Below are 20,287 nucleotides of genomic sequence, written 5' to 3' on the forward strand. Positions count from 1 at the left end.
GTTGTTTCAGTGTGTTCTGACTGGTAAGGCGCAAATGGCCTACTCAGCTTTGAGTGTGGCTGATTGTAGGGACTATGAGACCGTAAAGTCTGCGGTGTTGAAAGTCTATGAACTTGTCCCTGAGGCTTACCGTCAGCGGTTCTGTTCTAGAGGTAAGCTTGACGATCAAACTTACATGGAACTTATGTGTTGACCCACAAAAGTGTTTTTGGAAGTAATGTCGACGGTCGCCATGAGTTTGACCGTTATCATGGTCAGAAAAAGTCAATGCTAACAAGTGACGCGCCGCCCCATAGGTCTGGTTATGGTGGGTGGGGCGTTCCAGTTGGTCCTACGCTTGCAGGTACTAGGGGTGGAACGGTACATGTATTCGTATTGAACCGAAACGGTACGGGCGTCTCGGTCTGGTCCATGAATTTACACGCAGAATACACGGTATAAAAATAAATAAAACTTAAGTGCAAATTAATTAATGTAATGCGGAACTACTGTTAGACACGCGTTTCTTAGGGACACCTAATCTGTAGCCCTGCCCTTAGCTCGGAAGCTCCCGAGCTCCGCCTACATGTTGAGTCAGTAATACATCCATGGAGTCAGTCAGTCCAGTGAGTCCACATGAAGCAAACTAGTCCCTTCCAAATACAACCAAACACGGACGTAGCTGTATCCCTTCTCGCCTCGATCACAAATGGCCTCCAGGCCCGTTTGCTTCGCGGTTTTCTCCGGTATTAGCTGTTAGCTCCGCCGTTAGCTGTTAGCACCGCCGTTAGCAGTTAACTTCGCTGTTTGCTGCTAGCTCCGCTGTTAGCGTGTGAAGCTAACGCCACAATTCGCCAACTGCTCTGTGTAACCGAAGCTGCTGTTTTAACACCCCTGCTCTGTGCATTCACATATGAGAGCAGTGCTTGTCTCCCATATCACACTACTAGCAGATTGTCTTATTTTGTTTACAAGTTACAGATGGAGTCTGGAGATGATGCAGGGTAGGCCTACTTATTGTGTAGGCCTACTGTTTACATCTTACTTCACACACTTCAAGCTGTTACAGCTGGCTCAGTGGACAGCCTGAGACATGCACAATAAAAAAAAATTGCCTTCTGCATTTTTGTCTTGCTTTTCCCTCCATTGTACCGAACCGAACCGTGATGTCTGAACCGAGGTATGAACCGAACCGTGACTTCTGTGTACCGTTCCACCCCTAGCAGGTACTGTCAGGAAAAGGGGCACTGGAGAGAGGATTGTCCACTGCAGGAAAGTTTTCCGGTCAGGTGAAGACTGTTGTCATGGCTGTTTCAGGCATTACATCTGTGACCTCTCAAGCTGATTTTTCAGCCTTCATCTCAGATGGGTTTGTCTCATTGGTGGGAGGTGGTGTGCAGGTTCCTATTAAGATCTTAAGAGATACCGGTGCGTTAGATTCTTTTATTCTCAAGTCTGTGCTGCTGTTTTCTTCCAGAACTGACACTGGCTGTTGTGTGATATCTCTTGGTATGGGAATGGTTCCATTCTCTGTTCCTTTACACTTAGTAACTCTTAGTTGTGATGTTGTTCAAGGGGAGGTGTCAGTCGGTATCCGGCCTCAGTTGCCTGTTGACGGTGTTCATATGATTTTGGGGAATGATTTGGCTGGGGGTAAAGTGTGGGCTGTTGGGGTGCCTAATGTCGTGAAGCCGCCAGTTGGTTCCTCAGTTGTAGCACCCTCAGCGAGGTCACAGGGCTCCAATGACATTTTTCCTAAGCCACATGTTGTCGAAGGCCACAAAGTGGATTTGAAAAGGGCCATAGCACGGGACGTTGCTAATAACCCTGACGTCCTCGCCAACGTTAAGAAATTTTTTGTCGGTGGTGTGAAAGACCACATTGAGGTTGACAACCTGACAGAGTACTTCTCAGAGTTCGGTGTGGTGGAGAAGGCTGTGATCATCTGACAAGCAGACCGGCAGGAAGAGGGGCTTTGGCTTTGTCTTCTTCAAGGACACCGACTCCGCCACCAAAGCGGTGCTGACAAAGTACCACGTCATCAATGGGAACAAGGTGGAGGTGAAGAAAGCTCTGACAAGGCAGGAGATGTCCACCGGTGGCTGCAAAAGAGGTCGAAGAAAGGGGAAGCAAGGGTATGGGGGATACGACGAGGGAGGATATCCCAACCAGAGAATGATGAGGTGCTCGTTCTTGCAGCCGTATAATTTGGATATTCGTCATATCAAAAGGGGTTGACCAATGTAATTGCAGGCGCGCTGTCTCGCGCACCCCTAGATTCTTAATTTCATGTTCATAACTGTTCTATTTTCTGAGTTATCCCCTATTTCGTCCGTCTTTCCTTGCCTTAAATTGTTCCTGTAGTACCCAGGGTTGCTGGATCTTGGAGACCTTCCTTGCCTTAAATTGCTCCTGAAATACCCAGGGTTGCTGGATCTTGGAGATAGATGGACTGCATTGGGGGGAAGTAACCACAAGGAGTGGTATTTACATGGGACTATGGGTAATGTATTGACCTTTTAGCTAATTTGTCTTCAAACATAACTAGAGTGTATTGATGATTATAAGGTAAAGACCGTATAGGAGACAGAGGTTTAGTGTTTATGATTGACGTGGTTCTTAGAGGAACCCCGTTCTTATGGAGGAGGGTGTTACGACCCCTCCCATTTCTGCCTGCTGTTGGCTTCTCTGGCTTTCCTGGCTGAGCTGGCAGTATGGGAGGGGTTGTTAGTTAATTGGTGGACAGCTGGGTAGGCCTCAACCAAGACTATTTGTACAAGTCATGTCTTGTTCTCTCTTTGCATTCTCCTAGGCTCCACATTTCCTGGTCTGGGTTTGGTTTATCTCCTTTGTTGCAGTTGTCATTTGTCCACACATCTTTCACTCACACACACACACACACACACACACACACACACACACACACACACACACACACTACTGATAACATTGATTCCACACCTTTTTTGATTCTTTTGTTAATAGTAGTTTGTTTACTTTATAATAAACACTTTACAACCGATATCGATACAAATATTGGGTGATTTAAAAATCCGATATATCGGCCTATATATATATATATAATTTTTTAAATAAAAAAAACACGTAACAAAACAAACAGATTTCCCTAACATTAGTTATTTGTAGTTATTTATGAGTCGTCACTAACATAATATGATAATGCAGTTTAAAAATAAACTTGTTTGTTTTATTGTCACAACAGAACAGAGGAACATCAAAATATATTAAAGTTCTGATAAATAAAATGTATAAAACTAAAAAAAAAAAAAAAAGATATGAAACTTAAAGGGATAAACACGAGTGTTGCCAACAGGGAGGTTGTAGAGCGCCCTCTGGTGGACTAACTATGCAACGCCAACACTCAGAACATGGTTGAAGGGGGTTTCGTCCGTGTTTTATTTTATTTTTTAAATATTCAGTTATCGGCCATTATAAATGCTGATACCGATAGTTTGGAAAATGCCTAATATCGGCCCGCTGATATATCGGTTGGGCTCTAAGTAAGAGGTTCAAAAAACGGAGAATCAATCACTCAGCAATGTAAGTTATGTTTCCCTGCTGAATCGGAAGCTGCGAATCGTAAACCAACTTCAGTGTCGCCACGTTCCCCATTATAACAGACGAATGCATGGGTTGTACCGTCTTTCCCCCTCTCGGCGTCCAGCTCTACCTCCTCTTCTTCTTCTCCTAATTATTTCTTCAGGGATCTCCGGTCTTACTGTAGGAAGTATCCTAGTGTTCCTCAGTGCTAACAGCTGTTCCCGAGTGTAAACAATGGAGCCGCGGCCGAATGGGTCTCCCATTGTAGAGATATAAAGTCCAAAAATACAGAAAAGAAATGCTGCTTATCTTCAGAAAATAAATACTGCTAATCTCCAAAGTTGTGCATCCATGTATGCGCACGTAACGCTGAAGAAGAGTATGGAATAAAACACGAAAAGAGCGAAACAAACATGAGAAATATACTGAACTTCACCGAAAAGGTTCAGAGGTGCTACAACAGGCCGCCACTCATGCAGCGCCATCTTTGATAAAAAAGCGATGTATGCCCCTGACGGACATACTGTGTGTGTACTGTATGGTTAAGGGTTGAAATACTCAAGGATACTTGGTAACCATCTGATGACATGACTTCCTGGCTTAAGGCTGCGGTCATCATGTAATGAATCGAGGAGAAGCATCCCTGGGTGTATGTAATAATTTATGGTGACTTTATGCAACTACTCTTTTTCTAAGGCATCTTTAGATGAAGAATTATAGTCAACCTTAGCCTTAGTGGTTATGCAACCGGGTAACGAATAGGGAGAATACACCCTTATTGCACAGTTCACGTATTGTTTAAAGTTTGTTAAAACGGAAGACAGGGAGACATGATTGAAATCCCCACTGATTATTATGAGGGTGCTGAGGTGTTGCGTTGGAAGTCCTGCAATGACAATGTAAATAACATCACTTGCGAACAATTACAACATGCGGAAACTCCAGTGGCAGGTACTTCTCCCATCCTATCGCTACACGAGTAGTCTCGCTTTGCCAGACCCTCCTCCAAAGTGTGCAGGAGGAGGGTCTGGCTACTCCACATAGCATTCAGGGATGGGAGGAAAACGTACTCTGGTTTAATGGCATTACTGTAAACTTATCACAATCGTCATGGGTGGCGCTAAGCTCCGCACAGAGCCGCTGCAAAATAGTCATCTGAGAGAAAACTCAGATTGGACAGGTAGTCCAGCTAGCTGTCTGGATTTACCCTGCAGAGATCTGAACTAAACTAAACATTTTGTCTCCATTTCCTCTGGCCATGAGATTATTTGTTTCTATGTTAAGTATTTCCCGGGAGAATGCAGTACTCCCTAATTTTGTCTTATCATTTACAGCCCAGATGGCACTCTCACAGTCCAGAAGGAACAGAGACAGCGAGGTCAGCCATGACCTCGGGCCTTCTACTAATATTCTACAGAATATATTCTACAGTACCAACGGTACAAAATGTCACATTCAGTAATCAATGGTTTCAAGGTAGATGGTGAACATTGACTAATGCATTTTAAAAAAGGTAAATAAGGAAGTTTTGCTTTCCTGAACTGAAGGTGCATTTGCGATGCTATACATTTTCTAAGGGAAGCTGGTTTAATGGTGTCAGTTTGTGTGTGTGTGTGTGTGTACGGTACCTTTGGTGTACTCTCTCGTTGTCTGATTATGTAGTCTAGGTTGTTGGTGATGTGTGTGTCCAGTCCACGGGCCAAGTTCCACGGCTTACAGATCCAGTGGTTATCTTCTCCCCTGAAACATACACCAATACATCTTTTATCCTATTTAGTGTAGATTAGATCATAAACAGCAGCAACATGTTTTTTTGGTAATATTAATGTGTTTAAAAAAAAAAAAAAAAAAGGAAATGTTAACCTTTGTTGTCTCTGTTGATAACACTTGATGAACTGTGGGAGCTCTGACTGGAGGTTGAAGGTCTCTGGTAGCCAATCAGGTTGTGGGCCGCCTTTTACTCTGCGGGCCACAGCAGCCATGCAGTCCTTCACAGTGATGACGCTCTCACAGGGAAACTGGTTCAACATCACATGAGGTTGTTCCTCGCTTAGCTTCCTGTCAGAGAAGAGGAGGACGTTTTTTTTTTTAAATAAACTTCCCAAGGCAAAATCCGGTGAACCTAAGACTATGTCCACATTACACTGGCTAAGTTTTAAAAGGCCCCTTTCGTGCAAAAGTGATTTGCGGCCACATTAGCATTTCCAGTTGTTTTTGTAGAGACCTCTGTCCACAATGAAATGGCTAAATCTCTTCTTCATCTACTTCTCAGTTGTCAAACAACAAAACTGCATCACAGCCAGCATCTGGTGAGGAATGTGAACGACGGCCCAGCTGACCAGGGATGCTGACCTAATGAAGCCACCCGGCATTTCGCCGCAGGGTTGTGCCACAGCAGGAGTATAACTTAAACAGCCCATTTGTTTGACATTCTGTTGTGTTTTTAACCCTCAATGTAGCACAAGTACACTGTATATTGCACAATTATGTTTTTCCGTCAGATCGTTTTTTTTTTTTTGATTTTCACATTTCCGACTGCAATTGAAGGCAGCTTCATTTCACAGAGACAGGCGGCGAAAGGCAAGGGGGCAAGCTATCCTGGTAGAACAACAACATAATGCCATTTCCAGACTTTTCCAGAGCGACACAGATAAAGCGCGACAGGTTCAAGGAGTGTACGAAAAAGCTTCATGAGAGAGAGATGAGATTTTGAATCCTGTATGCTGCCAAACTTAAAATCGAAGCCAAGGCAGTTAATACATTTTAATGACCCCTAAAGGCGATGACATTCATAGAAAACATGGAGTGATTTGTCAGCGAGGGACTTAAAATGTTGTGCCTTTTTTCTTGGCTCTCATGGGACCGACTGGCCCTTATGTGAGACACCGGCTGGGATCCTACTTAAACATATTGCCTTTTGTATTACTGTGGTTGGCCACTTGCATTTTTTGAAATATGTTAGGTCCATATGTGTTTGTGTTATGTGGTGAATGTGATAATGAACTGCTACCTCCTCTGTCAGCTCTAACCACTGAACAGAAATAAGCGGAGAAATCAGGCCAATTACAAAGGCTGGTCAGTCTGACGTGGTGTTGCCTGAGCTCATTACTATTCATGAGCTCGCCCAGTTGTGCTGGGTAAAGGATGCTGATAGCCAGGCTCTCATTGGCTAGCTGTAAGCCAATCAGAGTCAAGCAGCTTAGCTCGTTGAATATTAATGAGAACTGGCACAAGTCGAGCTGAGTCTTCCTGCAGGCTTTCTAAACCACGCTAGAATGGCTTGAAACAAGGTAACCAAGGCATTTTTTCCACAAAAAAATGTTACAGAGTCCATGGTAGAACTTCAGACATTACTGATAGGTGATATAATCAAACCAAATGTATTTTCATATTTCATATTTTGTAATGTGTTATTGAAAGAATCTAGGTAAAAGTTCAGAAAGATGTTATGGAGTCTTATGCGTGAGAAGCTGGATCCGATCCAGATGTTGGCATAGGAGAATAACAGATACAGAAGAGGCCTTGATTGAACAGCTGTCAAGAGTGTTATGTTTTCTGTCATCCTATAGTGAATAACAACTTTAGGCACAGTTAACCTATGACCTTAGAAGAGGCCTACAGGAACTGTGTGTCTTACAGCGTATGGGAACATATCGTTGTTATGATGAGATCATGTAAGGGTTTCCAGATGTAAAGGTTTTCAAGATCTATAAGACGTTCGGGTCGAGAAAGATTCAAAGAGAGTACTTGGTCTGTGCCATGCTGCATGTACCTTGTGTTCTCCCTCATGAGAATTTGTTCAATATTGAATAAAGCTGCATATACTCAGAAATCATCGAAGTCGTCATCTTTGAGCATCTCCATCATCATTTCCAGAGAGCACCATCTCTCAATTACCACAAAGTAATGAAATACCTGTGGCAGGGCACCTTTAACTGGACCTTGGCTTAGGCTCCTGAGCAGTGCCCAGAATGACACATTAGTTGTGTTAGATTTTGGAGTCCATCAGAACAGGTTAACATGCTGCATTATTTAATCAAGAAATTGAATGGCTGCACATTTATAGCAGTTTTGTTAAATAATGACTTGTTACACATCCAACAAGTGTAATTTCCACGAGGTCATGTCACCTCTACTTTGCAAAATCAGTTTTGCAGTTACAATGTAAGTGAATCACATATCTGGTGTGACAGAAGAAGCAGAATCTCAAAAGTTAGCCAACGCCCGGTGACAGAAGCTAGGTAAGATCTGTCTGAGACACTTAAGCCAACTAACCTTGCCATGAGATATTCTCCGGTTGAGAAGAGGTTTTTGAATGATGCTGTGCCATTCACACATACTATTTATGGGAGCTGGTGGTAGCTACGGTATACCTGCTGCAGACTGAAGAAATATTTCTATAATCTAGATGTGATATTCTCAGTATTAAAGTTTATATTATATTGTGGCTCATTGCTGCGAGTTGTGTGTAAGTCATGAGACGATGGTCGACAGTTCCAGGGAGGACACACTTGTACTCCCTGTACAATGAATAGGCTAGCACAGATGGTTTAGCTTAAAGCTTTGAATAGTTTGTTGTAGGTTATTAATGTGATTGTATGTAGAAACAGTTTTTGTACCAGACAGAGACGTAAAACAGGAAATGACTGTTAGGTTGGTGTGTGTGCGTTCGGTCGAGGGGAAAATGTTACAAGAAGCAAGAAGAGGAAGTAGAACCAAACAGAAGACTCACACCTTGTTTGCAGTATATGAAGATAGCAGCATGCACACACCCACCCACACACCTACATCCCTCCCCCACCCCAAAAACATGGAGGATGCACAATTGCCCTATTAGGTTACATTGCAGCCTGGTTTGCGATGGCCAGTCACTGCGTTCTCGTTCAATACTGGATCAATTTCAACAATTTTTGTTCAGTCTATTAAAACACAAATGCATGGGGAAACAAAACTGTAATCACTGCTAGGGCAGTTAAAAGCAGAAGTCATGAGGCAATAATTGTATTTTGCTGACTGAAATTAAATTATTAGTCCTTTCCTGTTTTGCTTTATGTGCAATCTGTATCTGATTTTGAAAGCCTCTCTTCGTTTAAGGCAACCACTGGTTTCCATTTATTTCTGTAAAACCTTCTTGCATTGTGTAATCCATCACAGTTATTGACAAGTCTGCATTATGTTTTGTTAAATGTCCAGTACTCTTGAGTGGTTGAAAAAAGTAAGCTCATATTCATAATACAACTTGACAAAAACTCTAGCACGAGTGTAATAACTGTTAATAAAAATATATATATATAAATTTAGCACAAAGAGTAAGGAAATTTGTGTTTGGTAGATTATTTCTCTGTGGTAACAATGCTTTTTGGCAATAAATCTTATACCGTTGGAAAGCCTGTTTAGTTCCCTTGAAAACTGAAAAATTAAAACTTTGCCAAATCTTCTCTGCCATTCTATATATATATATATATATATATATATATATATATATATATATATATATATATATATATATATATATAGCAAACATGCTGCTATATCATCTCAGTAGAAAACATCCAGCCTACTCCTCCTTAATATGCACGTGAATGAAGTGACCGGACCATGTCGGTCTGCATTCTTTATTATTTCTCCTCACTCAGTATTAGCCTTCTTAAAATGTGTCCCCCTGAACAGTTGTAGTTGAATAGCTCTGATAGGCTTTGTACAGTCACATTTACCTGGGCTTAGTGAACAGCTCTTTTGCAAATCCAGTGCAAAGAGCCAGAGGCAAGAAGGGGAAGGGGGCGAAAAAGATTTACATTTGGGCCACCAAAAATTTACTTTTGCCAACAGAGGGGGCTTGGTGGCCCATGTGGCCTGTGCTTAAAAATATTAGCATCTATCCCTGTTATTGTATGCAATTTAGGCAATAAAAAAGGTTGCTTTTTCAAAAAAAGAAAATCTCTTTTGTATTTTTACAGCAATCATATACAGCAATCCTCCATTTACAGTCAACATATTACTTTGAACCTATGGCATATATAAACCTTTATTAGTGGTCCAATCTAATTTTACCAGCTGCTGTTCCAAGCCTTTGGTAAGGTCTGGATTTGGGGGACTCATAATCTTATGTACTTGACATTTTCCAGGTGTAATATTAGCTGGATACCAGATCCCAAAAATGGTGCATATTTGCTTAAACAATTAATGAGGATTATTCTCCTGGAGCATACAGCAAAAAAGTGTGTGAGCTTCCTGAGCCTGGCCTGGCTTTCCTGCCGGCCCACAGACTTTACACTGTGGTGATGTCGCAGCTTTCTCGGCTCCAGGGACGTTTTTCAAATATAAAAATTCCATGGATTAAAAAATGTCAAAATACAGTCATAATCAACCTTGTTTGCAGTTCGAGGTGTCCTGGCAGCAGTTTTACAGATGTCTCTTTTACAATGGCGGCAAATTGAATGAAAAGTAAATATCAAAGTTGTCATAAACTGTGTTCTGCTCGTGGACAGATAATGCAGCTGTGCCGCACGTCATATTTAAATCGGCCTCCCATTAAAATGAGGCTCCGAGGCAAGAATGTCTCATTTGTTAAATGCCTGTTACCTCGACTCCTGTCCATTCACATCACTTGCTCGACTCCTCCGCTAAAATCTCCTGTGTGCGAGACTAAGATGAGAGGAGAAGAGGCGGGGAAAGGAATCGGGGATGCACAAACTAGGATTTGGGATAGGCCACGTATTTCATATACTGTTCTACCTTCCCGGTCTTGTACTCAAGTGGGTTCAGTGTTTCTGGTATTTATATTCTTCACAATTGTCAAATGTGTTGCCTTGTTGTACCTCTCAGTCACTAAAACTTAAAAAGGCCATAAATGCTGGACTCGCAAGCGCATTTAGTGGAAATATTCACAGCCTGGTTCCACCAAGAGTGTGTGAATGTTGCGTGTGTTGCTTTGTTGCCGACCTGTAGTCTTTGATGTGATTATAGCTCCAAATGATATCGGCCTCCTCTTTGTCCTCGGTCAGCTGGAACCGTGGATGTGTCAGGTTGTTTGTTACTTGTGACATGTCGGCGTAAACCCTGAAAGCAAAGCACAGAAGGATAACAAGTGTGTGTGAAAAACACTTAAATGATGACGGCAAGAAGTAAGAAGGACACAACATCGCAAAAAACAAGACAAAGACAGATAAATGCATTAGTGAACAGAAAAGGCTGGCCAGGAAACTAGAAAGTGTTTCTCAGTATGTAGTGTAGTAGAATAGTAGATTAACTGTCTGATTTAGAGAATCAGGGCCATTCTACGGAGCCCCAGGGTGAAGTAGGGTGGTCCACATCGATGTGTGCGTCATGTAATCTTTTTGTTTTATTCCTTGTATACAAGTTGCTTTTATTATTCCACCTATAATAAACCACCTTAAATGAGAGAAATGTTTGTCTTCTGTCCTAACTGACCATTTGGAACCCGTCAGTAGCCTGCCAGAAACCCACACAGGAGACCTCACACTCCTTCCTGCAAATTAGGAAAGTTGCACCATTCTCTGTAGATTCCTCTTTCCCCTGGAGCTTCTGACCTCTTCACCTCTCCCACTCCCCTCCCCCCTTGAAAGTGCTCCACATGATGCCAGCATGCTCTCTTGGTTCCAGAGACCCCTGCCAAATTTCAGCAGTAATAATGATGAACGTTACCCTGGAAATCCAGAGTTCTTGCGAGAGCACAATTTGAATTAGCTCAGTGAGTCACTCTGGCATTGAGTAATGATGCTCATTAACTATGCCCTTGTAGCCGGGCTGCACCAATCACGTCGGTGTATCTGATATAGGCGGGCCAGAGACGAGCTAAACAGATGGCGACAGTTTAATCTACCAGTTAGCTCCTCTGGTAGCTCAGCGTATGGGGCTCTAGATACATCACCCCGTGTATTGTTGTGATTGGTCGTAGTGTTATCCAATTGCGTACCAGTGAGATTTTCAAATGCATGCTTAGTGCTGCCCCTCGAGTTGGGCCATTTTCATTACTCAATGCCAGATCCTTAATCTTTCTGATTTGGGTCTGGATTTCCAGGCTAGATGAACATGTGGTAGAAGCCCCTTCTATGTATGTTCTAGTTATACACTAAACCTCTGCATAAACTGTTGTACTCTAAGCAAGTCATTTTGGAGTGCAGCTTGTATCTGCTGGAATGTCTCGTCTGGGTCTAGTCATGAGATTCTTTCCAACATTGTGTTGCAATTACCTTGAAAAAGGAGGGGGGGAGGGTGAATAGAACCAAGAAGGAGGGACTGGATAAGGGTGAGATCATAATACAACTGTATTATATATTAGATATTGGGTATTTTGTCTTGGGGAACACAGAAAACACAATGACAACAGCATACATAATGACTCTTATTTCTTATGATTTAGACAGAAAGTATGTCTCCTTCGGAGTTTAAAAAACATCAAATAATAAGAGGTGATAGGTGATATAATCAAACCAAATGTATTTTCATATTTCATATCATGTAATGTGTTATTGAAAGAATCTAGGTAAAAGTTCAGAATGATGTTGTGAAGTCTTAGGCGTGAGATGCTGGATCCATTCCAGATGTTGGCATAGGAGAATAACGGACAAAAGAGGCCCTGATTGAGTAACTGTCAAGACATGTTATGTATTCTGTCACTCTATAGCTGAATAACAACTTTAGGCACAGTTAACCTATGACCTTAGAAGAGGCCTACAGGAACTGTGTGTCTTACAGCGTATGGGAACATATCGTTGTTATGATGAGATCATGTAAGGGTTTCCAGATGTAAAGGTTTTCAAGATCTATAAGACGGTCAGGTCGAGAAAGATTCAAAGAGAGTACTTGGTCTGTGCCATGCTGCATGTACCTTGTGTTCTCCCTCATGAGAATTTGTTCAATACTGAATAAAGCTGCATATACTCAGAAATCATCGAAGTCGTCATCTTTGCGCATCTCCAGCATCATTTCCAGAGAGCACCATCTCTCAAGAGGTTTGTGCCAAGACAAGGTTTAACTCCCTGTTCACTGCCCCTTGAACCCAAAACTCTTTTGGACACCTGTCACGTGGCTCCGAACTCTGGGTTCTGGTCTTTATCAGTCTGCATCGCTGTCTTTTCTGCTGAACTGGACTGCTGGAGATGATTGGACTAGTGGAACAGCAAAGACTTGCTGTAACTTCTCAAGCCTCTGACACACTATTAAAGCATCCTGATCAGTTCACTTTTTTTATGCTGGCAATATGCCCTACATTTGGTTCTGGGTAACCTCGAACTGTAAATATTGCCAACTTTGCCGGACATTCCTAAGCTCTGTGTGCTTACCATAAAAATAATACAATTATATATATTCTCGACCCATCAGTCCAACTATAGACAATTATTAAAGGAAATCAGCAACAAAAGTGTACATGTGTATATTATGTTGCTTTAATATTTTGCACAATGGCTGGCAGATCCCATGTTGAGCTGCTGAGATGAGAGACTTACTTTAGGATTTTGTCCTCTGGCACACTGTAGGGTTGGATTTCCACAGGAAGCTGCTCCTTAATCTCCGATATTATGGCCTGGAGAAATAGACACAGAGGACAGCGATGACCTAACAGTCGCTCATATGAGTGAGACTCTTGTGAGGGAGTTGATCAAAATCAATTCTTGCTGCCTACGTGTGTACTTTTCCCATCAAAATATCAAGTTGTGCATGCTGGAGAAGACATTGAGAGGTGTGAAATAGTGTTCAACAAATGCACCAGTAGAAGGTATCAAACCGATGTGTGAGTGATTTGTTTAAAGGGGTTTGGATGGTGGAAGGATTTCTGAACTTGACTGACTTCTACTGCTGAATTTGAGACTGTGAGACACATCCCAAGCACCAAGGAGACAGATTTTAGAAAGAATATGTACATATGGCTTTTAATGAAGAACAGTGCAAGGAGAGGAATGACAGGAATTGAGCGTCCAGGGTCAACTCCCCTCGCTGCTAAACGGCTACACTCAAACAGGGCGCCCTATTTAAAGCCACTTTAGTTTGTTCCTAACTGTTTGCTGCTCGCATCTATGCAACCCACCTCCTCCCCTGCTCCACCTTGTCGTGTATAATGTGGCATAAGCTTCTGTGTCATCGTTGCTGCTCTGTTCATATGGGGGAATAGTTAACTCTCCCAGTCTTAAACTGTGTGAGCGTCCCCTAATGCTGCTGCTGTCCTCTGACTCTCTGCTTTTTCATGGTGCTCATAAAAGGTCAGGGGACTCCTCTGAACAGAGCCATACCGCCAAATTTAATTAATAATTTATTCAATAAAATGAAATTTTATTGCATTTATTGTCTGTGTGTTGTACTTGACTTTAATGGACCTGACAGAAACAACATGTATGTAAGAAACTAAGTACATTTTAACCAATGTCATGTTATTAATGATAATACTTTTTCAAATATTGATACATGTGTGATCAATGCATCTTAAAAAACAAGACTAAAGCGATAGCTCGGGATGCTGTGCACGTTCACAATAAAAAAGTATACGAAAGTTCATGATTTTTGCGACCGTGTAACCTTTTCCACAAGTGTAAAGTTTGGTCAACTCTGACAGGTAAACGCTTCCATATGAGGAGTGAGCGTTTACGAATTAAAGATCAATTTGTATGGATATAATATAGGTAAGTATAAAGTTGCTACTTGTCTAAATCAAACTATTACTGAACTCCAAACTGCATTTAACGCACAGGTGTCGTGCTACTAGATAAAATTCACTTTAAAAAAGGTATCGAAAAACCCAAAGCAAACACCACTTTACAAGAAATTGAATTCAAAAAAAGTATCTGTATACATATATTTTAGAATATGGATTGATGACGAATTATCTATCTATGCTTAAATACATAACCTTCTAGGGAAACTGAAACCTTTTATCTTTATTTTGCGTTAAATGCGTTCCTCTTGCATTATTTTTAACTGATTTAGATGACGGTGACATCCTGTATATGAAGGAATTACTCACCCTTGTGTCTCATTTGAACCGTAATTTAAACATGCTGACTCGATGGACTTCACTAGCATTACGGAGAAAGGTTCATACATTCCATTCTATTCTTTCTTTCCAGCTCATCTACGTGGATCATCTCCAGTGCCACTACAGTAGTGACTACGTACTAAGCTTTGAACAATTTACATGCAAAACTTCATCTGAAAGCACAGCATTCATATCAGGCACGAAGGAGTCACATTCATAACATTTTAAATAGTATAATGTAATTGTCTCTTAGGTCCTGTTTTTGTTGTGCTTTATGTCATTGATGTACAGTATATTGAGGATGTGTGTTCTAATGTAACTGGGTGATGCCTATCATACAATGTAAAAAAAAAAATCTTCCTGGTTGAACAGGAAAAATCAGATACACTTAATGTTTCCTCCTCTCCTGGAACCATCACCTTATCGTGGTGGAGAGGTTTGTGTGTCCCTATGAACCTGAGGGCTGTGTTGTCTGGAGCTTTGTGCTCCTGGTAGGGTCTCCCAAGGCAAAGTGGTCTCAGGGGAGGGGCCAGACAAAGAATGGTTCAAAAACCCTATGAAAAAATGAGGTAGAGATGGAGTGACCCTGCCCGGAGGAAGCCCGGGGCCCCCGTCTGGAGCCAGGCCCAGATGGAGGGCCCGTCAGCGAGCACCTGGTGGCCGGGTTTGCCACGGAGCCCGGCCGGGCACAGCCCGAAAAAGCTACGTGGCACCTCTCTCTCCAACCCATGGGCCCACCACCTGTGGGAGGAACCGCTGGGGTCAGGTGCGCTGCCACATGGGTGGCAGTGAAGGTCAGGGGCCTCGACGGACCAGACCCGGGCAGCAGACGCTGGCTCTGGGGACGTGGAACGTCACCTCTCTGTGGGGGAAGGAGCCGGAACTTGTGCGGGAGGTGGAGCGCTACCAGTTGGATCTGGTGGGGCTTACCTCTACGCACAGTCTCGGTTCTGGAACCATACTCCTGGATAGGGGTTGGACTCTTTTCTTCTCCGGAGTTGCCCAGGGTGTGAGGCGCCGGGCGGGTGTGGGGATACTCACAAGCCCCCGGCTGAGCGCCGCTACGTTGGAGTTTACCCCGGTGGACGAGAGGGTCGCCTCCCTACGCCTGCGGGTTGTGGGGGGGAAAACTCTGACTGTTGTTTGTGCATATGCACCAAACAAGAGCTCGGAGTATTCGGCCTTCTTGGAGACCTTGAATGGAGTCCTGTATGGGGCTCCAGTGGGGGACTCCATAGTTCTGCTGGGGGACTTCAACGCGCACGTGGGAAATGATGGAGACACATGGAGAGGCGTGATTGGGAGGAACGGCCTCCCTGATCTAAACCAGAGTGGTTGTTTGTTGTTGGACTTCTGTGCTAGTCATGGATTGTCTATAACGAACACCATGTTCGAACATAGGGATGCTCATAAGTGTACTTGGTACCAGAGCACCCTAGGCCAAAGGTCAATGATCGATTTTATAATCGTTTCATCTGATCTGAGGCCGTATATTTTGGACACTCGGGTGAAGAGAGGGGCAGAGCTGTCAACTGATCACCATCTGGTGGTGAGTTGGGTCAGAGGGTGTGGGAAGACTCTGGACAGACCTGGTAAGCCCAAACGGGTAGTGCGGGTAAATTGGGAACGTCTGGAGGAGGCCCCTGTCCGACAGACTTTCAACTCACACCTCCGGCGGAGCTTTTCGTGCATCCCTGTGGAGCCTGGGGGCATTGAACCCGAGTGGACAATGTTCAAAGTTTCCATTGCTGAAGCTGCGGCGGGGAGCTGTGGTCTTAGGTGCCTCAAGGGGCGGTAACCCACGAACACCGTGGTGGACACCGGTGGTCAGGGAAGCCGTCCGACTGAAGAAGGAGTCTTTCCGGGATATGTTATCCCAGAGGACTCCGGAGGCAGTTGCAAGGTACCGAAGGGCCCGAAGGGCTGCAGCCTCTGCCGTGAAAGAGGCAAAGCAGCGGGTGTGGGAGAAGTTCGGAGAAGACATGGAGAAGGACTTTCGGTCGGCACCAAGGTGCTTCTGGAAAACCGTTCGCCACCTCAGGAGGGGGAAGCGGGGAACCATCCAAGCTGTGTACAGTAAGGATGGGACGCTGTTGACCTCAACTGAGGAGGTAATAGGGCGGTGGAAGGAGCACTTTGAGGAACTCCTAAATCCGACTAATACGCCCTCTATGGTAGAGGCAGAGCTGGAGGATGATGGGGGATTGTCGTCAATTTCCCTGGTGGAAGTTGCTGAGGTAGTTAAACAACTCCACAGTGGCAAAGCCCCAGGGATTGATGAGATCCGTCCAGAAATGCTTAAAGCTCTGGGTGTGGAGGGGTTGTCTTGGTTGACACGCCTCTTCAACATTGCGTGGAAGTCGGGGATGGTGCCTAAGGAGTGGCAGACCGGGGTGGTGGTTCCCCTTTTCAAAAAGGGGGACCAGAGGGTGTGTGCCAATTACAGGGGTATCACACTTCTCAGCCTCCCCGGTAAAGTCTACTCCAAGGTGCTGGAAAGGAGGGTTCGGTCGATAGTCGAACCTCAGGTTGAAGAGGAACAATGCAGATTCCGTCCTGGTCGTGGAACAACGGACCAGATCTTTACTCTCGCAAGGATCCTGGAGGGAGCCTGGGAGTATGCCCAACCGGTCTACATGTGCTTTGTGGATCTGGAGAAGGCGTATGACCGGGTCCCCCGGGAGATACTGTGGGAGGTGCTGCGGGAGTATGGGGTGAGGGGGTCCCTGCTCAGGGCCATCCAATCTCTGTACGACCAAAGCGAGAGCTGTGTCCGGGTTCTCGGCAGTAAGTCGGACTCGTTCCAGGTGAGAGTTGGCCTCCGCCAGGGCTGTGCTTTGTCACCAATCATGTTTGTAGTATTTATGGACAGGATATCGAGGTGTAGTCGGGGTGGAGAGGGGTTGCAGTTTGGTGAGCTGGGGATCTCATCGCTGCTTTTTGCGGATGATGTGGTCCTGATGGCATCATCGGCCTGTGACCTTCAGCACTCACTGGATCGGTTCACAGCCGAGTGTGAAGCGGCTGGGATGAGGATCAGCACCTCTAAATCTGAGGCCATGGTTCTCAGCAGGAAACTGATGGAGTGCCTTCTCCAGGTAGGGAATGAGTCTTTACCCCAAGTGAAGGAGTTCAAGTACCTTGGGGTATTGTTCGCGAGTGAGGGGACAATGGAGCGGGAGATTGGTCGGAGAATCGGCGCAGCGGGTGCGATATTACACTCAATTTATCGCACCGTTGTGACGAAAAGAGAGCTGAGCCAGAAGGCAAAGCTCTCAATCTACCGGTCAGTTTTCGTTCCTACCCTCACCTATGGTCATGAAGGCTGGGTCATGACCGAAAGAACGAGATCCAGGGTACAAGCGGCCGAAATGGGTTTCCTCAGGAGGGTGGCTGGCGTCTCCCTTAGAGATAGGGTGAGAAGCTCAGTCATCCGTGAGGAGCTCAGAGTAGAGCCGCTGCTCCTTCGCGTCGAAAGGAGCCAGTTGAGGTGGTTCGGGCATCTGGTAAGGATGCCCCCTGGGCGCCTCCCTAGGGAGGTTTTCCAGGCACGTCCAGCTGGGAGGAGGCCTCGGGGAAGACCCAGGACTAGGTGGAGGGATTATATCTCCAACCTGGCCTGGGAACGCCTCGGGATCCCCCAGTCGGAGCTGGTTAATGTGGCTCGGGAAAGGGAAGTTTGGGGTCCCCTGCTGGAGCTGCTACTCCCGCGACCCGTTACCGGATAAGCGGAAGAAGATGGATGGATGGATGGATGACTTAATGTTTCCTGAGAAAAGGCAAGGACTTTCTGCACTTCGCCTGGCACAGATTTACATTATCTAATTATGTAAATGTACACACATCATAATAAAGGGGAAGTTACATCTAGCATAAGCAATTGGAACATTGGAATAAATATTTAATCTTATCATGCACAGCAGGTCAATCTGACCTGTTGTAAGATAATCTTGGCAGGCAAGCCAACTCTTGCTTATGGAAGCCTAATGCAGGTGTTTTTGTTTTTACTTTCAACATGTTTTTTGTTGTTGTTGCATTCAAACTAGAGCTGGGCAATATATCAATATTATATCGATATCGTGATATGAGACTAGATATCGTCTTAGATTTTGGATATCGTAATATCGTGATATGCCATAAGTGTTGTCTTTTTCTGGTTTTAAAGGCTGCATTACAGTAAAGAGATGTCATTTTCTGAACTTACCAGACTGTTGTAACTGTTCTATTATTTCCCTTTACCCACTTAGACATTATATCCACATTACTGGGGATTATTTATCTAAAATCTCATTGTGTAAATATTTTGTGAAAGCACCAGTAGTCAACACTACAATATAGTTGCAGTATTGATATCAAGGGATTTGGTTGAAAATATTGTGATATTTGATTTTCTCCATATCGCCCAGCCCTAATTCAAACAATATCCCAACGATCTAAACCAGGATTTGAGAAACAAGAAGCATAATTGGAAACAAGATCGATTTTTTTGGACCATTAAAGGTGCAGTAGGTAAGACTTATAAAACTAACTTTCTGTCATATTTGCTGAAACTGACCCTATGTTCCAGTAGAACTACATGAAGCAGGTCATTAAAAATAAATCCAGCTCCTCTGGCACCACCTATAGCCTGGAGTGAGATTTACAAAAATCCACCACTCTCTGTTCATATGCACCAATCAGGGCCAGGGGGGTGTCTAACTGTTCAGATGCACCAATCAGGGCCAGGGGGGTGTCTAACTGTGTGTCAATCAATGCTCATGCACACGCATTCATTCTCCCTTGTGGGGGGAGGGGCTTAAGAGACCGTTTTGGGCTTTAGCAGAAAGGGGGGAGGGACTGAGAAGTTGTCGATGTTCAAATTTTTTGGCTAAGTCCTGGATCTTCACAATCCTACCTACAGCACCTTTAACATACTAAATCAAAGCTGCAAATGGCCAGTCGAACAGGTGAAGTCATTTCCGTAGGCCTCACCTCGTAGTATGAGTCCAGAGGCTCAGTGGTGACACTGCTGACCCCTTCTAGGTCAGCAGGTATCCATGGTAACAGACGGCATCGCCTCACCAGGGGGTCCGTCTCTCCATACGCATAGTCACGGGTTACTTCATCTGTGGAAACAATACCATTTTTGCTGTGGAAATGTTGCCAGTCAATACTCTTGGACCTCCGTCTGTGGCTCTCAGTAAGTAGCCTAGTGTTTCTTTGTTTTTCTTTAAAAACAGCTCACAAATATATTGTTTATTTGGTTTGTTTGAAGAAAAAAAAAAAAAAAAAAAAAGGCTCAAATATTTCCAACAGCTGTTCATTGTAATTTTTAACAAACAGGAGGATATTATAGGGGTACCAAATATTAAGCAGCACAACTATTACATACCACACACAGACCCCCACTCGTCCTTGTACAAACAGGGCACTGTGACCTGGACACCAGTCCCTATTTTGCATATTTTAGAGAGATATATGGTTTCCAAGAAGGGTATTTCTGTCCTTAATGGGTGTCATCTTACCCAGAACTGTAAGAACTAAGGCAGTGTGAGCTCTTCTGGAGGGAGGAGGATAAAAAGATGCGTTTTAGTAAACTTCACAGTGAAAAATATTGTGCGACTGTGCTCTAAAGTTCCTTTTTTGTCTGCAGACTGACTCAGAACCATGTTCAAGAATAAAGACATTTCACTGTTTATATTTTACTATTTTATATTTTGTTATATTGTCATTCTGAGGAGCTGCTAAACTGTGTTTCACTGTTTCAAAACAACGGCA

General features: G+C 43.9%; 1 protein-coding gene across 1 annotated transcript in view; it reads right to left on the minus strand.

Annotated features, from left to right (window-relative positions):
• ttll12 (tubulin tyrosine ligase-like family, member 12) overlaps positions 1 to 20,287 on the minus strand; it is a 73,540-nt gene that overhangs the window by 37,160 nt on the left and 16,093 nt on the right. The window contains exons 5-9 of the mRNA XM_031288191.2: positions 19,502 to 19,635; positions 13,011 to 13,087; positions 10,483 to 10,599; positions 5,404 to 5,598; positions 5,169 to 5,280 (exon numbers count right to left, since the gene is read on the minus strand). Of these exons, the coding sequence (XP_031144051.1) occupies positions 5,169 to 5,280; positions 5,404 to 5,598; positions 10,483 to 10,599; positions 13,011 to 13,087; positions 19,502 to 19,635 (635 nt within the window). The remainder of the gene's footprint in view (positions 1 to 5,168; positions 5,281 to 5,403; positions 5,599 to 10,482; positions 10,600 to 13,010; positions 13,088 to 19,501; positions 19,636 to 20,287) is intronic.

This window comes from Sander lucioperca, chromosome 20 (genome assembly GCF_008315115.2).
Source record: "Sander lucioperca isolate FBNREF2018 chromosome 20, SLUC_FBN_1.2, whole genome shotgun sequence".
NCBI lineage: Eukaryota > Metazoa > Chordata > Actinopteri > Perciformes > Percidae > Sander > Sander lucioperca.